Raw genomic sequence first — 19910 nt, 5'->3', positions numbered from 1 at the left:
GCAGCAGATGAGCAGGTCGAAAAAAGGTCGAAACTGGTCTAGGTAGTGGCCCCTTGCCTTTAATACAAGGCATTATACATCTCTTCCAGGAGATGTGCTTTGCATTATGGGTAAATATTAAGATTAGTGATCAGAGCTTATTCTACTTTAACCATGAGTTGCCTTGGTTTTGCACTACGTGCAGGGTCAGCTAGACTTGCAACACTTGCAGGCGTAAACTTGACTTGTTTGTCTGTTTGCTTACTTGGGAAATGGAGTAAAACCAGGTTTAAAATAGTTTTACACAATGTTTAGCATTCTTGCATTTGTCTCTGTATTCTCTAAGAGCACAAGATGACTTATTTGCCAGGAACTTTTGATATGCTTTCTTCTTTTCCATCACTGTCTCTTTAACTTCCTGTCCATAGAGTTCTAATTTTTCTATCCTTGCAGACAACTTCACTACATGCCTCTCTAGCTGAATCATTCAGGGCTTTCTTCAAGGTTTGATTCCTGTTCTCAAACTCTTTCATTTTTTCTTCAATAATCTTTGTGTATTTTAGTCTACAGTTCACATCTGAGAGCTGCTCAACTTTTATTCGCTTTAAAACTTTCTTACGTGTTATTCTTTGCAATATGAAATTCAGTTTTATCCTACTTAAGACTAAATAGTGATCACTTCCAATTTCAAATCCTCTGTACACTCTGGTGTCCTGCACCAGAGAGAAAACATCACTATCAACAATAACTTAGTCAATGAGACTTTTCTTATTCCTTGCCCCTTCTTTCCATGTGAATTTGTGCACATTTTTATGTTGGAACATGGTGTTAGTAATAACCAGTCCATCTCCTGAGCAGAAATCCAACAGATATTTGCCATTATTATTAACTTTGATCTTTTATCCAAATTTTCCCAAAATATTTTTGTATGTCTCACAATGATTTCCTACTCTGCTATTTAGATCCCCAACAAGGACCAACTTTTCCTTTTTCATTGTGTCAGTTGCTTTTTCTAAAGCCTGAAAAAATTCCTCCACTTCTATCTAAGTAGAACCTTCTGTGGGACCATAGGCACAAATAAGTCTCATTGTCCAGTTCCTCATTCTCATATTTGCCCACATTACTCTACTTGAGACTGCCTGCCATTCAAGAAGATGAGCCTCGTATTTTGTGTTGAATACTATGGCTACTCCTTCTTGTCCTTGATTGTCATTTCCTAAATATAACATTTTGTATTTATTGCTCAGAAAGATCTCACCAGTTTTTGACTTTTTTGTTCCAGTTACCCCTATTATGTCGATCTGGTACTTATCTAATTCCTCAGCTAGCTCCATTTCTTTGTCATTCAGGCTTCTTATGTTGATGGTACCGATCTTTAACTCTGGTGATGTTGAGTTGGGGTGTGTTTTCAGATTTGTTCCAGTAGCTGACTTTTAGCTGTCGTCCCAGTTCTCTGCCGAAAACAATGGGAACCTTGTTTAACTGGGTGACGCCCCAGCCGGCATGAAATTTTGTCATGTTGTACCATCATTTTGTATTTTGATTTAAGCCAATAAGAATACAATTTTTTCGGCTAAATCCCAAATTGGCAGCCCATCCTCATTCGTTCAGTATCCAAGTAGATATCCAACAGGGTGCACCACGAGAAGGTGAGGATTGGACATTAGGTCAGAAGCCCTGGTCGGTTCTCTGCATTCCTTTAAAGGCTATGTGGAGGTCTCCTCTCAGTTATACAGCTCTGAATTTAATAAAATTTTATTTCCTCAGTCAGCATTAAGTTTCCAAAAATTGTAAGTAAAATTTTTGAGATTTTATGTGTGTGCGTGTAAAAGTGTGTGAATTCTCACTTCTTTTTTTCTCTTTTATGTGAAGTTATATTATTTATTTATTTTATTCCTAGCTTACGATTATTAGGCAAGGAGATAAAACAGACCTCTTTTTCCGACATTTCTTGGTTGAAGATCGTACAGGAGAAGGTAGTGCCTCATACGTGGACTTTTTATGTCATTTACATAAAGAAATCCGCAATTTACTAACTTGAAAATTATGGCTGTTAATATAAGAAGAAATTTTTATATCTGTGGTTTCATGTGTTTAGTAAATCAACAGTGCTGTGCCAGGACAATGAGAACTTAAATTGAAACTTTTGGGAACCAGCAATGACCTTCAGAACATCTTGAAGTGTATTTTTCTCTGCTGAAATTTTATTCAGTAGGCTACTTGTAATCAAAGTTCTGCATAAGGAAATAATGAATTGATCAAAGTTTTCTGATGTTAAATTTTGGTTCTGGTACAGTAAACATAAATTTGTTTATCATGTAATTTCCAACTTTATTATGTATCATATGATTTATAAAAAAAAGTTAATAAAACACTTGCATATTAATTAATATTTTAAACATCTGAAAAGATACATCCTTATGTGCACTAATATTAAGTTTCACGTTTATATCTGGTGTGAGCACTTGAGAAAATATAGCATGGTGAATTATGTAATATCAGAAAGGAAATGGTAGTGATTGTGCAATAGATATTTTTTATCAAGTTTGTAAAAATGAGAGCTGACTTGAGGTGATTCTTGTTCTTGAAAGATTATAATTTTATCCGTCTGGCTATTACTGATGATTTTTGTATGCAAAAGGTATAAAAGAAATAAATACAATTAACTAGATATCTAGTTTTATAACATACATTGTATGTTATACACTGAATGTATTATAAGCATACACTGACACCTAAAATAGGACTTATACTGAAAGATAAATAAACTATAATCTCTTCTATGTATAGTTATTAACACACACATTTGTACATAATTTAAAAAAAAATTTTTTTTATTATTATTCAGGCCTCAATGGAGTCAAAAGACTCATCGTGGGAGGGCCTTCCTAAGAAACACAAAGTCTATCAAGACTCATCGAGGGGAGATCCCCCCCCAAAGAAACACAAAGTCTATCATACCACTCCTTGAACTCATTGACCGTCTCGCTCTCACCACTCTATCATGCAATGCATTCCATGGTTCAACCACCCTCCATGCAAAGAAACCACTCCTCACCCTCTTGTTCACAGTTTCCTTTCATAACTTCCAGGGATGTCCTCTTGTCATCACTCCTTCCTGCTGTTCAACCAAGTGAAAGAACTCCCCAGTGTCAACCCTGTAACCACCTCTCAATAGTTTAAAAGTCTCGATCATATCACCTCTCCTTCTATCCACCAAACTCTGCAGTCCACATTCCCTCAGCCGATCCTCATAACTATCATTGTACAGTCCTGAAACCATCTTTGTTATCTGCCTTTGTGCCCTTTCCACAATTAATTTATCCCCTTCAAATTCTGGGGACCAAATCTGAGAACAATAGTCCAAGGAGAAGGTAGTGCCTCATATGTGGACTTTTTATGTCATTTACATAAAGAAATCTGGAATTTACTAACTTGAAAATTATGGCTGTTAATATAAGAAGAAATTTTTATATCTGTGGTTTCATGTGTTTAGTAAATCAACAGTGTCTTATACAACAGAATGATAACTAGTTTATCTCTGCAGGTCAGTGTCCTCATCATTGCAGCAATCCTCTGTGTTACCTTCACCACCTTTGCAATATGTCCCCTAAATTTCAGGTTTCTATCAATCATCAACCCCAGATCTCTTGTCTCCCCTACTTCCCCCAGTATAACTCCTCCCATAGAGTATTCAGTGTCCCATCGATGTTTCCCATCAAGACCTTACATTTTGCTGCATTAAACTGAGACCCCCATTCATTTGCCCATTTATCTAACTTATTCAAATCCTCTTGCAGGGCTGCTGAATCTGCACTATTACTAATAATCCTTTCCAGCTTCGCATCATCTGCAAACAACTGAATATCCCCTTGCAATCCACTGACAATATCATTGATATAAAGGTTAAACAATTTTGTGTCATAATTTATTTCGAGAATCTGGGTTTAACACTAATTGGTTTTTATATACTCTCAATTTTCACTAAACAAACTGAGGCTAGTGGAATGGCTTGTTATTTGAGCAAGATGCTTGTTTGAACTGAATTTCATTTAGATAGCATTTATGCTATAGGTCTTTGCAGTAGTTTGTCATAGTAAGTATGTTTGTTTATAATGATATTTGTTCTAGTAAGAGTTGACCATGTAAAGGTTTATTGGGTATTCAGCTGTGGTATGAGTTTCTCATCCCTTCAGCACTGAACCAGTTGGTCATTTTAGACTTTATATTGTTTAAATTTTATGTAATCAAATGTTCACCCCCCCCCCCCTTCCCTTTCAACTTTTCTGTATAAGCCTGGGTTCTTAACTTGGGTACTTACAGGGTACCTTAGTTGCTTTAAAGTGGGCTCACTTTAATGCTCAAAGCGAGCACTTTGAACACTATCTTTAAAGTAACAAAATAAATTCAAAAAATCTTTCTAGTGCCAGTTCCATTTGATACTACTTTGTAGCATTTCTTATATGAAAAACACTCAACAGATATTTATGCAAGCTTTAACGATTGAATGTTAAAGAATATATAATTCCTCAGGCATATGTCTGATCATACCAAATATTGTTTACACTAGTGTTTCCAAATAAGCAGTCTCTGGGTTGCTTGCACTGCAAAAAAAAAATAAATAAATAAAAGAAAGAGTATACAGTTGAATCTAACTATAATAAACTCTTAGGAACCATTATACTAGACAGTAGACAATTGTTTGGTAGTTTGTTATAGTGAGCAAGTTTGTTATGGTTGGCTGTAGTAAGAGATAAATGTATATGATCTGCCAAATTCTGTTCACTTGAAAATAACATAACTCAAAAATTTTCGATTTTTTAGCAGCTAAAGTAAAATTTACATTCCATTTATTGTTTATGAGGTAACTTTTTACTTTGAATCCCTCCTTTCCATAAAAATCTATTTATATAATTATCCTCAACAAACATTACTTCAGTCTAATCCCAGTAATTTTTACCATGTACAAATCTGAAGTAATGGGATTATTGTTCCTTGTAATATATAATCTGTTTATTAATTGTATGCAGAAAGGCAGTTGAAAGCTCAGCATTTTTTACTAAAAATTAAATATTGATATTCATATCTTAAATAGATATTACTTTTATTTTTCATACTCTGTGTTTTGATGGTTTGCACAAATGCAGATGCGTAATCGAATGGCATGGGAATAAGATTTTGCTAGTAGTGAAACCTGAATTTCTAGGTGTTAAAATAGTGCTATATGAGACCAGCTAACTCATGTTAATTTGCAAAATGCTTTTGTAAAGGTTCCTAATTTTATGATGAAATTCAGACAGCTCTTCCATGAAATGTGCATTTTGCCATTCTTCTGACTGTACTATATTGATACTAAATGAAAATAAAATGTAACATTTACAATATATATCACAAACAAAGATCATTTTCACAACTGGCAAAGGAAACAAAAAAAAGCACATCATGAGCAGAAAATGTAATTGATTTAAGCATGAACTGATTTTGAAGGAATGCAGTGAAATATTTTATCCTTTTTAATTCAATTAGTTATTAACAAACCTACATGGAGTCAATGGACATCAGCAGTGGTATGCTGTGTATTCTTCACAACTTTTGCAATGTGTCCTCCAAACTTCAGGGCTCTGTTGATCATTATCCTTGATTCTCAATCTCTTCCACTGCTTGAAGCACAGCTCTGCAAATACACTATGCCACCTTGCATTTCTGCACTCTGAAATACAAAATCTTATTAATATTAAAAAATTAGCTCCCACTCAATCTGTTTATAAAAATTGATTTATCTCTTCCTGAAGGACATCACTACAGCATCATTCCTCATAACTTTTCCTAACTAATTCTGCAGTTGAATTACAGTGCTGATAAGTATGACAAGCTGCTTAGGAGATTGCTTTGATTAGTGCCATAGCATGTGAAACTCTGATGGCTTGAGTGTTGATAGTGCATGGGAAGTGGTAAAGGAGTGTTTGAGGGAGGTAATGGCAGACTGTATACCTAGAGTCATAGTAAATCAAGTGGCAGTTAAACACATCATTAAGCTAGAGCTGCAAAAAAAAGAAACAATCGTGGAGAGAATTTAAGGAGAAAGGTGACTAGCAGGCACATGAACAGTACAAGACACAGGCCAAAAGGGTTATCAGTTTGGTAAGAAAGACAAAAGCAGAGTATGAAAGGAAGTTAGCAATGCAGGTTAAAGATAATCTCAAACAATTCTTTTAATATGCTGGAAATAAAAGAATGTATATGGCAAATTGATTTTAATGAATACTGATGGTAGAGAGGTAACTGAATCATTTGAAATGCTAAAATTACCAAGTGAACAACAGTATATTATCCAGGTGGTGATATTGCAGGAACGAGAGAGCCAAAGGCTTATATGGAAACAGAGCTAATTGAAATGGAGTTGCATAGCATATTACAGAACCTTAATGTGAATACAGCTGTGGGATTGGATGGTATCCCAGCTCAAGTTCTCCATGAAGTGGCAAGGGAATTGTCAGTGCCCTTGACCATATTGTTTAATCTAAGTCTCTGCTCTGGGTTAGTACAGGCGAAAATAGTTCCATTGCATAAAGGAGGCTCCAAGGCTGATGTAGCAAATTACAGACTGATCCACATATCAGGAGTTGTTGTCAAAGTATTGGAGAACTTGGTCAAGAGCAAAATACAGGAATGGATAAATGGAAGTGGGATACTGTATGGGGACCAGCATGGTTTTGTGAAGGGTAGGTCATGCCTCAGTAACTTGCTCACATTCTATAATACAGTGACAGCTGAGTTGGATAAAAGTAATGGGTTTACAGTGATACTGTTGGACTTTGCAACAGTCAACAGACACCAATGGAATTCTATTCAGTAAACTGCAGTACATGGGGATAGGGTTGGTGAGATGGATAGGAGGGTAGTTGAAGGAGAGAGATCAGAGAGTAGTTTATTCAGGAGTAATCCAATAGTAGGCCTGTGAGGTAGTGTGCTGCAGGGTTCTGTTCTAGGACTGCTGCTGTTTATTTTGTACATTAACGATATAGGAAAGGATCTGAGAGGAACTGTTCAGTTATTTGCCAACGATGCAAAGTTTTGGATGGATTGGCAGACTGGGCAAAGGAGAATGGATGTCAGTTTAATGTAGCAAAGTGTAAGTTATATACACTTTGGTGTATATAACTTACACTATATACCACATTGGTGGAACCGTACTCTAGGAAATTGATGAAGCCAGAGACTTGGGACTGTTGGTGGATAGGGAGTTGAAGTTTAGGGCAAATACAAAAGTGGCTAAAGCAGCTCATCAGATCACTTGGTTACTGAAGAATACTTTGACAAGCAGGTTATTGTTCCTCTTTATCGAGCCTTGACAAGACCTCATCTCGACTGTTCAACTGCTGCATGCTAATCTGGGTGACAGGGTTTCTTGGTGATGAGTAGGAGATGGAGAGTATCCAGAGATGAGTGAAGATGGTAGCAGGTTTATGGAATCAACCTTACGAGAACAGGTTGAAGATTTCTGGCGTAGAGAAACTGGTTGATGGGTGGAAAAGGGGTGATATGATTGAGACATACAAATTACTGAGGGATTTTTACAAGATTGATTCCGAATAAATTTTTCAGAACAGATGTGTTGGTGGGAGAACTAGGTGCCATCCATGGAAAGTGAGTAAGAAGGTAATTAGCAAGAGAATTAGAACTAGGTTTTTTGTTTGGAGAATAGTGCATTTGTGGAATAGGTTGCCAGGGTCTTTTGTGGGTGCCATGACTGTGAATGAGTTCAAAGTAAACTATGATGGATAAACAAGGAATTAATGTAACAAATGTTAAATAGTTCTTGACATGATGTTTAGGGCCCCCCTTGATGAGTCTGAGTACTCTTTGGAGTAGCCCATAATAACTTTGCATTATAAGTTGATCAGTAGTGGCTCCCAAATAGAATTTTTTACAGTAATGGTGCCAGGTAATCTTGCTGGTTAATAAAATGTAAATTTTTATCTTCATGATAATACTACATTTCTCACTCACTGTTATATCAGGTCCAAAGCAAATTATATTTCATGATTTTAAAATTGATTAATGTGCACAAAAAAGAGAAAAGTGATTTACTCAAAAATAAGACTGAACAAAAATATTTAAATCATTGAAGGCAATAGTGAATAGATAAAATAATGTTATTACAAATGTACAGTGATTTTGTTTGCCATAATTGGATCCTTTTTATTATATTTTGGGTATATATATATATATATACACTATTTGCCATTCTACCGGGGTTGATGTTTACTTATATAATCATTGATATGATGATCAATCATTGTGTATGATAATCATTGATACTTCACACTATGGCAAAATTGATAACTCAAATCTTCAATGTTGTAGTGATACTTCCCCTTCTTTTATAGTGATAGTGCTAGAGTTTGCTGGACCACCAGAAAGGTGAGCGTGTGTCATGACATCAAAAATTATCCAGGGAATTAATAGAAAAAATTTGAGGTTATATATTACTCTGTAGGCAGTTATTGTTTTGCTTCTGTACTTGAAATTTTTTTTTACTAGGATTTCAGATAGTCTTTTGTTAGCAGAAAATTTTTTCAGTCCCTTACATAATGATCTTAAAGACCTCTATAAGTGCTAAATTTCTTTTTAATGTTCTTCATATATTCCTGTGGGAAGCACGAGTATAAGATTTTGTATGCATTAGTTCCTTCTTTTAAGGTTACACAGTAGTCAGCATTCATAGTTGAGAATTTCTGGAGAGACAACACATGTTAAAATACTGTGATTACTTTACTTAATATTAGTCAAGTAATATTGGACATTTTGACCTCTGTATTGAGGTCATCATCAGGAAAATATAAGATCCAAGCTACATGCTGTTGCACTTTACAAAGGTAAAATGATTCTAACTGCTTATTAATCTTGTACCTAGCCTGACCTCTTGTGAAAAAACTAAATTAATAATATTAAATTTTAAAAAAATATATATTTTAAAAAACATAAGTATAAAAAACAAATTGAAAATTACAATTAAATTAAATAAAAAAAAATATTAAAAAAAATAGATTAAAAACAGAACTACATTAAACATTTCTAAAGTTCTCTCGTATTGAGATTTTCTCCTGGGCTTGTTCTGGTTGCTATAAGGGTTGCAGATGGGTCCTCCACATTCTTGGAATGATTAATCCATTTTTGTTCAGGTTTTAGCACCTCACAGACTTTGAATTTTCTCTAAAACCTGGTTTTAGTGCAGTGTAGGATCTTGGTGCCTTTTCAGTCAATTCTGTGGAGTGTTTGCAGTGCGTGGTCTGATAGGCCTGTTTTACTATAATTGAGGTATTTAATGTGTCATTTGTGTTCGTCTTTTCTGATTAGGATTATGCATCCTGTTTCCCCCATGTAGGGTCCATCCAATATACATGTAATCTACCCTACATAGGGGAAACAGGATGCACAATCTGTAGACTGGTCCCTACCCTTCTTTCTTTTCTTCTGTTCCTTACCCTACCCCCCAATGATAGTATTCAAGTGCTACATGTGAATCCTTCCTGTTTTATTGTTTCTTTTCGCCTTATGCAATGGGAGTCTGCATAAGGTGAAATGTCTCCCAGATATTTGCTCACCTAGTAGGCTGAGGTCCCTACCTTGCTAACAGTGGGATGAACTGGGACCAACATTCCCCAGATATATGGAAATAGCCCTGCAACCCTTTCACTTTCTTCTGACTTCACTCCAAAATCCTAATGTGGTTGTGCTTCATAATACATTTCATGCTGCAGCAGTTGTCATACAGAATAATCAGAGCTGTGTTCATTGCTTATGTAGAGAGTCCTGCTTGAGATGTATATTAGTCTCAAACACAAGTCAGTGTTACTGTGAACAAGGAATACAGAAGGAATGGGATTAACTGTAGAGTTGAACTTTACATATGCAGGTGGAATGTAAAGGATCTACAGATGTGTACTCTAGATATTGTCTAAAGAGATGGAAAGGTTTAAAATTGACATCCTGGAAATTAGAGACTAGATGGAATGGAGGTGATTTAAAAGACAGCATGGTAAGTTAGGTGTTGATTCAGGAGGAGACTCAAAGCATCAAGGAATAGATGTGGTACTGAGGAAAGTTCAGGCAAGAGCTCTTCTTTATTATAATCTCATTAATGATGAGATAATTTGTATTTAGAATTGTATTAGGCTCATCCTACCAATGTATCAATCATGGTAGTTTATGCACCTCATACCAATAGGGAACAATCAAGAGAGGAAGGAGTTCTATGAAACCTATAGGTTGTTGTGGAATGTCTACCAAGAAGGTATATCTATCTAACAGTTTTCATTTTTGAGAATTTTCAGAGATCTCAGTAACAGAAAAGAGGGTTTAGACAGAAGCTTTTATTCAGTCCATTCCAATAATACAAAAACAAATTGTCATCTAATTGCTTTTCAATTTGTTCAAAAATGATGGAGGACGTTATCAACAGCCAACTTCATTACCACTTGCATGCTCACCAGCTAATTACTACCCGGAATTCTCCGGATCGTAATTAGCTGGTGATAATCAGCGACCTCCTGTCTTATCTCTAGCTTTATTAATGCCAGCGCACGCCATTCTCTTTGAAAAACGATGGAGTGCACATTTGTTTGAATGTTTAATATCTTCCATAACCAGTGCCTTAGGCTATGATACCTTCTCAATTTTTAGTGAGACAAGTATAACATTGTGAAGTTCATTTCTAAACACAGTGCTGTCTTTTTTTCGCTCGAGAAAGCTCCCATTTACTTTGAATTACTTTTCTGTGATCAGATTTTCCTTCTTGTGCTGACATACTTCTACCAGAAATTGTAACAAATACATCTCAAATATAACTTTGGTCTCCAAAAATTGTAGGTGCTCCTCTGTTCGAGACACTACTTTTTGCTTGTTTAACTGCTCACATGTTCAAATGATTTGCCTAAGAATCTTGATGCTATCCAGAAAAGGGCAGTCCAATTAATTGATGACTCCCTTTCTTTCTCTTTCACACAGTCATTCACGCTACTCACTATCTTTTAAACTTGCATTTCTGCCTTTTTTTTTTTTTATGGACAACGCTCTTCCGAACTGCCTATCAATATATATATATATATATATATATATATATATATGCGCACACACACACTCTGCTGGAAAAGCAATTAACGGACACCGTAGTGTGAGGAATAAACAGCCATGGCGCCCACCTTAATAAGATGTAGGACCTCCTTTCGCTGCAGTGATTGAAAGTATTCCACGTAGCAGTCCTACGTGGAATACTTTCCGCAAGCGTATTTCAATAGCAATTTTGGACCATTCTTTCCGTAGGTATATAATTAGGTCCTGAACTGTTGTGGGGTCAACGCCACTTTTTTTATATAATTTTATAATCTGATATATATATATACACACACACACACACACACACAGTGGTATCTCGCTAATCCGAACTAATAAAAACCGTGCTCATTCGGATTAGCGAATTTTCGCCCAAGAGACTACAATAACTAGCGTTTAAGACAAAAATAATCAGATTCTAATGGTACATTAATTTAATTCTGTAAATATAAATATATGAAGTATCTGATAGAAAAAAGCTACTAATAGTGTAATGTAAAACTTAAAAATACAGTATACAAGTTTATTTCAGTGCAAAATTTAGTTTGTATGTTGAGGATTCTGAGTTAATAAAACTTCATAGTTCAGAACAAAACTTAATTTGCGTTAAAAATATCACTTTCTTGTACACAACACACAAAAGAACAAAATAACACACATTTTTTTATTTCTTTTTAAAAGTCATTTTCTGATTTTCTTTTGCTTCTTGGAAGCTAAACGTTTTTCGAATGCTTCTTCTGGGAGCTGCATTAGCAATAAAATTTTGTGGAAGAGCGTGTCATTCTGCTTAGCCCATTCTACACGCATATTAAAACTCAACTGCCTCTTCATGTTTTACTTTTTTAATTCGAGTTCTTTATCATCATCGTCTTCTAATTCATTCTGTAGTGTCATATAATTTCAGCATCTGATTAGGTTTAAAATTCACTTTTGGTTCTACTTGTAATCCATTCCGTAACATCTGTTTCTGTTACGGAATGGATTACAGTGGATTACAATTTCAACATCTGGAGTTATATTTTTAACCAAGTTATGCACGTTTTGAATCTCCTCTTTTTGTGTATCATCCTAGTTATCTTGGTAAATTCTAGAAGGCCACAGTTTTTTCCCATGACGCTCGAATTGCTTTAGGTTCGACGGCTTCCCAGGCAAACATGAATACACAATAAATCAAAATAGACCTACAGTATAACCGTACAATCGACAGTATGAAAAAATACTCTACTGTAATAATAATAAAATAAATAATAATAGTTAAAATAATCATTATTAAATAAAAATAATAGTACACAAAATAATATTACGTAATAAATAAAACTTTTTTTTCCTTTCAAACCGCAGTTCGGATTACTGAATGATTCGGACTAAAGAGGTTCGGATTAGCGAGATACCACTATATATCATATCAGTGGCGTCGTATGCCGATTTCGGTTGGTGGTGTGGTTTATGCAACCGGCGCTTTAAAATTCACATCAATTTGAAAGCATGATTTATTTTTTATCGATGTCTGAAAGTTTTAAGAATGCATAGCGCATCAGAGTGCATCTTAATTGGTCCAATGCAATCAATTGTAGGATAACTTTGAATACTTTAATTTATTAATTGATTGTAACCACCTTATTAATAAGCTTAGAGTGGGGGACAATGTGTTAAACACGTATTGTGAAATAGAGAAGTGCCTCATGTACTCAGTTTTTGCATCTTTGTGCTTGCTCAGTCAATTTGGAAGAGGAGGATGAGGCTAATCAGGAAACAGTCTTTAACAGGAATAAATACAAAAATATAATATCGGCGATATTCCGTGGGTGTGCACCGCACACCTACCATATCTGGAATATACACCCTTGATATATATATATATATACAGGGTGTTCGGGATAAATTTGACATATTTATAATTAATTATATTTTTCCGTAGGTTACATGTATTAACATACACTTCTCTTCATTTAAAAGTTTGGACCCTTCTTCATTCATATACAAGATGTCAGAAAGGATGGATAGCTGGAACCCACCTGAATCATGGAAGAGAATAACTTGTATCATGAAGATTCGTGCCCGCCATCAAAATAAGGATATTACGACTGCTGCCCAATGCTCCCTGAATACAGTAAAAACAATCAGGCATGAACTAGAGACTTGCAATGGTGACTACGAGGATGTAGCAAGAAGAAAGATCCCTAGCAGACGATCTGATTGCGTTCGTACAGCAGAATTCCTCGCAAATCTGCAGGAACAGGTGTTGAAGAACCCTGGCATTGGAATTCGGGCTTTGTTCGTGGAGTTGCTAACTGTAGTCAAGCCCTGGATAACAAGGGTAGCCAATGGTAGGCCGTATGTATGGCAGCAGGATTCGGCCCCTTGCCACACCTCTGGGAAAAGTCAAAAATGGTTGTCTGAAAATTTCTACGACTTCACCAGTCCAAATGTTTGGCCTCCAAACTCCCCAGACCTTAACCCCATGGATTATTTTGTATGGGGCGCAGTTGAAAAAGACACCAATCGCACTTCCAGTAATACAAAAGCGCAGTTAATGGATAAAATTAAAACAGTTTTTGCGTAAGATTTTCTTTTTCCTTACGAAACTGTCAAATTTATCCCGAACACCCTGTATGTAGGTGAATCAATTCCTTCCACAATTGGGCGAAGAGGGATGTTTTCTTTATGAATTTTTGGAACTCCATAGATGCGTGGGATAAGAGGATGTAGAGAGCGTAATGAGAGGCGAATATTATGAGGAAGTTCACTCGCAGTCTTTAACAAGTTGTTTGTAATTGAAGCATTTTGTTGTGGTAATCTTCAAGTAATTGAAGCATTTTGTTGTGGTAATCATCAGAGTTGAGGATGACCGTAGAGTTGCCTTTATCTGCAGGTAAAATAATAATGTTACTGTTCTGTTTTAGATTTTTTAGGGCTTTTCTTTCAGCCACTGAAATATTATCTGTTGGAGGTTTGGCATTATTTATAATAAAAATCGATTCAATACGAAGAAGTTTCGCCAAATGATTAGGAATGAGTGAACTTGCTTTTTCTATTTTTGTAAGAAGAGATTCTTTAGGGATAAATTTTGGTGAGGGAATAAAATTGAGACCTTTGCTAAGAATATTCGTTTCTGCATCCGTTAACATATGAGAAGATTTGTTCACTACAACCTTTTCAGGATTAATACGGGCATCACTATGACCAGATCTGTTTTGTATCCTTATTAGATTATCAAATTTCTTGATAAGAGTGTATTTATTCTTGTTTTGTATTCGTGTGGCTTGTGCTTCACTGTTAATGATAAAATCATGTAAGTTAACATTATCCATAATTTCTTCAAGTGTTTGAGTTAAAGATCTTTTAGTGCTGAACAAGGTACTTACATTACTACAGGATAAATTATCCAAAAAAATGTTCACTTTATTAAAGCATTGCATTCATTCTGGTTACTTCAGATATAAGGACTCCATTTACCAACAAAAACAAGGCCTGGCAATGGGCAACCCTTTGTCCCCAGTGCTAGCTAACATCTTCCTTGAAGACTTTGAAAAGAAAGCCATATCTTCCTTCTCATTTAAACCAAAAGTTTGGAAAAGATATGTTGATGATATATTCATTATTTGGAATCACGGGCACACAGCTCTCACAGATTTTCTTCGTCATCTAAACATCCAACATCCTAATATAAAATTTACTGCTGATCTAGAAAATAATAACTCCTTACCTTTCCTGGATGGCATGCTTACACGATGCTCTGAAAGATTAAAAATCTCTATGTACAGAAAACCTACGCATACCAATAGATATCTGCATAATCTTTCTCATCATTTTCCACCACAAAAACTTGGAATTATATCTACCTTAGGACACAGAGCACGTTCTCTCTTAAATGAACAAGATGAACTACGAAAAGAAATGAATCACCTTACTGTTATTTTTAAACAAAATGGATACTCTGAAAAAACAATTAAGAAACTTCTTCTGAACCCTCCTAAGCAGTGCACAACAGAGACTATTAATTTTAAAGGTAACATCTCCATTCCATACATTAGCACAGTCTCTAAGAAAATAGCTAAAGTCCTTAAAAAATATAATATCAGGACCTTCTTCACCACACTTCCAAAAATCCGCTCTCTAATCAGCCATCCAAAATCTACTCATCACAACCTTAAGTACCCTGGAGTATATAAATTGTGGTGTGATTGCAATATCCCATACTTTGGGCAAACTAACAAATCTATTGAATAACGCATAGAAGAGCATAAGAGAGACATCTCATACAAAAGATCTCATGTAACTGCGTTATCCAGTCATGTTCTTTTTTCAAATAATCCTAATGATGACCAACAAAGCCACTCTGTATGCTGGAATAGATCAGAAAATATTTTTAGCTGTGAAGATGCGTTTGAAAGGAAAATCGTAGAATCAAGGGAATCCTACTGAACCCGGTCCACTTAAATAATAATTTAAGTTATAACATCCCAGATAGCCATGCTGCAGTTATTCAATATTGGCGTTCACGTGAACTTGCACGCACAATTGCAACAAATAATGGCACGCCAGTTGGAACAACTTGAAAAATACAACGTTTTTATGTATCGATTATGTGAGGCAATTTTTACCTGTAATTTCCAGTTTGTTTAAATAATTCAATGTTTATTAGTATTCCTTTGCTTTATAAATACCTGAAGAAGGCTGCTATATGCCGAAACTAGTCGTATTTATCATTAAAATCTTTATATGTTATCTCGGTCTTGGAGTCATTAAATCTATTTTTTGAAATATATATATATATATATATATATATATATCCTGACGAAAATTATGAGGTTATACTAGAAATTTTCATTATTTCTATAAATATAAGTCAAATTGCACTTTAGAATATTACACCAAGCCTCAGCAAATAAAAAATAAAAACCATAACATAATTTCTTGTGAAGTATGATTTAGTTTAGTTTTAAACCAAGCGAAAAAAAGTTGCTGTATCTTTTTTCAGTTCATACTGCTTTAGTCAGCAATAATTATAATACACCAGCAGTTGTAAATGTACTGAAAAGCTTTTGGGAAATGTTCATTCGGGAAAAAAATGGGGAGGGGGAATAGATAAACGAAATTTGCTCTCTGTGGATACCACAGAGCTGGGATCTGTCTTTATGTCAAGGTATCCTTTACCATAATGACATAACAGTATTATAATTGAAGTTGCATTCTAGTATACTGAGGCATCTTTTCATGGCGTTTTTATATGAGTGAACTGGTTATCAAACTGTGATATTGTAAAGGATAATTTATGTAATGTGCCCCTAACCTGCTGCCTTATTTCCAATTAGATTTCTAATTAAAAACAAACTGAATTGCTGTTTATTTCAGTTCATTTGACCACAAGACATCAAGTAAAAATATAGAATCACTCAATGTTTTTTTATGTATAAAAATTTCCTATTATATTATATGCAAATTTATTTTCTAAGAATTGCCTGAACATAAACACCATTTGCTGGATTTATTATAACAGTTGGGCAAATTAACTGAAGAAAATCATCAGTTTTCGTGCAAGGAATTAAACGAAATTTTTGGATTAGTCGAACCAAGGCTATTTTTGCTTCTATTTGAGCAAATCTTATGCCAATGCAACTTCGTGGACCTATTCCAAAAGGCAAAAAAGCTATTGGATTTATATAGCTTTTACAGTCAGGCGAAAATCTATCTGGATCAAATTTCCAAGGATCAGTCCACAGTTCTGGGTCGTGATGAATATCCCAAACTGGTGCAAGTAATGAAACTCCTTTTGGAATGATCTGGCCATGGATAAGAATATTTTCTTTGCATTCACGCGAAACAAATCCAGTAACTGGAGGATACATTCTCAATGCTTCATTAAAAACTTGGTCTAAGTATTGAAGTTTCTGAATATCGTCATAGCATGGTATGCTTTGATTTTTAAGAATCAAATTTGCTTCTTCGTATACTCTTTCTTGAATATCAGGATGTTTCACTAACAAATAAGCAGTAAATGCCAAGGCTGTTGCAGTTGTTTCGTATCCAGCGAGCATGAAAACATGAGCATTCGCAATAATTTCATCATCAGTAAGACAAATTTTTCTTTTTTCGGTTATTCCGCTATTTTCTGAAGATTCGCAATTTTCTGCAGCATCCAGAAGTAACTGGAGAAAATCTATACTTCTTTTTGAAGCACTTTTCTTTCGAATATCAACAACCTGCTTTAAATTATTAACAATCATCGAAGTCATTCTTCCTAAAGTCATGTAGTTACTGATAAAAGTGAGGATTTTAGCAAATATGGGAAACATAGTAACTATCTCTACTGCATAGTTATCTGAATTGCGAAAAAACTCTTTTACAGCAATGAAAAAGGGATCGTTTTTATTCTCTTGGCATTTCACTTTCATGGCCAGAGCACATTCACCTATAACGTCTAAAGTGAGAGCTTGAAATATCTCCCATATATCAAACATTTGCTTCTCCTTGGCTTTTTCTTCAATAACATGAAGAAATGTATCTACTTTGGTATTCATGATACCTGTCATTAGTTTGATTTTTCCTGAACTAAATGTGGATGTTAATAGTTTGCGCACACTTTTCCAACGTTCATTGCGAAGGCACATGATGTTATGCACAAATGGTTGCATTTCTAGAACAAGCTTTGGCCGATTAGTGAAATAATAACTTTCTTTAATCATTGATGCTTTAAGAATATTTAGATCCTTGACTACTAGATAAGGCTTATCGCCCTTGAAATATCCAAATATTGGGCCATATATTTTCAACCATTTCGTTATCACTTCATTTGGAGTTGCCGCTGATTTCAGATGGTACATGTGACCACTAAAAAAATTTGGTTCAGGTCCGGGTATTCCGTATCTCTTGAAAAGTTGAAGATTGCAATGTCGTCTGTAGAGCCATAATACAGTAGAGAATATAAAGAGAGTTAGAAATAATAACCATCCAGCAGTATATATTTCTGGAGTCATTCTGGCACGAATTTTCAGCTGTGACCTGTAGAGTGAAAATTATGAAATAAAATTAATATTGCTAACGAAAAGCATTTTCTCTTCTGAATTTTAAAATTGCAATCAATTATCGAATTATTTATTTATTTTCTCTATTAAATATAAATATAAATTATTATATTAGTAATATAATGCAAAGGTTTAAAAGTTTGATCATACTAACAATGGAAATTGTCAATGAATCATTTCAATATACAACCGAAATAATATGGTAATTTAAAGTTTCTGTGTGTAGCTAGCCAATTGGATTGGCCTGTAGCAAAAATTTATAGGTTCAAAACTAGTCAATGAACATCTTTTTCTAGATGACCCTTTTGTCAGCTGGTTCTCGAGTTAGCCAATTCTTTGATGAACATTTTGATATTTTTACTTTTATTTGAATACCATAAATAGAGAATTTCTTGAAGTCATCAGAAAAACAACTAAGTTTTTTATTTATTTATGTATTTTTTTTATAAAAACATAAAAACAACTGGTTATTGTTTGAGACCTAAAGAAGAGATAAGGAGACTTACAGAAATATTCTTCTGTGGAGAAAAATATACAGTATATAATTCACACTACTTCACACATATATGGGTATGACTCGATTTTTATCTGCATATAAATCCGCAACTCAAGAAAATCGAATATAGAACTTGTTTCAGATAATAATATATCGTATTGGGTTAACGAAACGAATTGTCTTCCATTCTTTTCTCCTCAGATGCTTATTAAATTGTCGATAGCCATTGGCCAGCTATTTGTGATGGGCTACAGATAGAAATTGGTTGCAAAAGTCAAGACTACATCGCTTCGCGTACTCCCTTTAAAGATCATAAGGCGTTAAAGAATTTTAAAAAGGCTTTGCACTGTGGAAATGGTATTTGCATTTATAACACTAGGTTACCCAAAGACACACAATTATAAGGTTGACTCTAGTCACTGACTTTTCTGCTTCTCTTTGACTGGCTCCTAAGTTAATTGAGCACTAAGAAACACAGTTTTTTTTTCCTCTCAGAAGTTCGGGATTTTAATCTCACAACTGAATAAAATTGATTTTAAACTTGAAATCGTGTAAAAAATAATAAAGGACTGAACTGCCTACTCATTCTCTAAAAGTTAGAACTAAAACGGCATCTCCTACTCCATATCAGTGGATAAAATAAGTTAGCTGATTTTTTTATTTAATCCAGAGGGTAAAACTACATTAATTTTTTTTATTACTGTGTTGGCAAGATTGGCCGAGTGCTTACCATATTTGATCTCCAAATAACAGACTGCAAGTTCAAATCAAGCTGTAGTAATGGATCTTTAGGTGGGCAATAACAGTATGGTCGTGAGTGTAAACAAAATGAAAGAGCGAGTATTGTACGGAGATTCTTTAGTAAGAGATGTGATAGATGAGAGTTTGACAAAATCGTACCAACCTGGTACGAACATTAAGGATGTAAGCGAGTCTATTAGAATGCAAAAGCAGAGGGTGAAAGAATTGATAGCAGTAGCAGGAACAAATGATTTGAAAGGAGACAAAATGGCTATGAGAGAGGACTTGAAGGAATTACTTGAGGTAGCAAAAGAGAAGAGTGAGAGAGTTATGATGGTACTGAGAGAGTTAGGATGGTACTGAGAGAGTTAGGATGGTGAGTTGCTAATGACTTTATGCGCAGATTATGCAGGAGGAGTGGTGTGGAATTTGTGGACATGTGGAGTGATTGTGATAGGCGAAAGGATTTATATAAGATGGATGATTTGCATTTGAATGGATTTGGTGTACGGAGACTTGAAAAGGTGTTGTTGAATGAAGTGGGAGTGGATGTG

At 34.9% G+C, this 19910-nt stretch overlaps 2 protein-coding genes across 2 annotated transcripts in view; one reads left to right on the top strand and one right to left on the bottom strand.

The window, feature by feature from the left end:
• Positions 1-2650, top strand: part of Sec24CD (COPII coat complex component secretory 24CD) — a 400801-nt gene extending 398151 nt beyond the window's left edge. Inside the window, exon 22 of the mRNA XM_090409481.1 lies at positions 1880-2650. Within this exon, the coding sequence (XP_090265607.1) occupies positions 1880-2020 (141 nt within the window). The 3' untranslated portion in view covers positions 2021-2650. The remainder of the gene's footprint in view (positions 1-1879) is intronic.
• Positions 2651-16538: 13888 nt separating this feature from the next.
• Positions 16539-18071, bottom strand: LOC150096357 (cytochrome P450 3A24-like). The gene has a single exon (XM_090409039.1). The coding sequence runs from the start codon at positions 18069-18071 to the stop codon at positions 16539-16541; it is 1533 nt and encodes a 510-aa protein (XP_090265165.1).
• Between the last annotated feature and the right edge of the window lie 1839 nt (positions 18072-19910).

Source organism: Typopeltis vanoorti, chromosome 19 (genome assembly GCF_054136105.1).
Source record: "Typopeltis vanoorti isolate ZY-2024b chromosome 19, IOZ_Tvanoo_1.0, whole genome shotgun sequence".
Lineage (NCBI taxonomy): Eukaryota > Metazoa > Arthropoda > Arachnida > Uropygi > Thelyphonidae > Typopeltis > Typopeltis vanoorti.
This window is presented reverse-complemented; position numbering and strand designations above follow the sequence as displayed.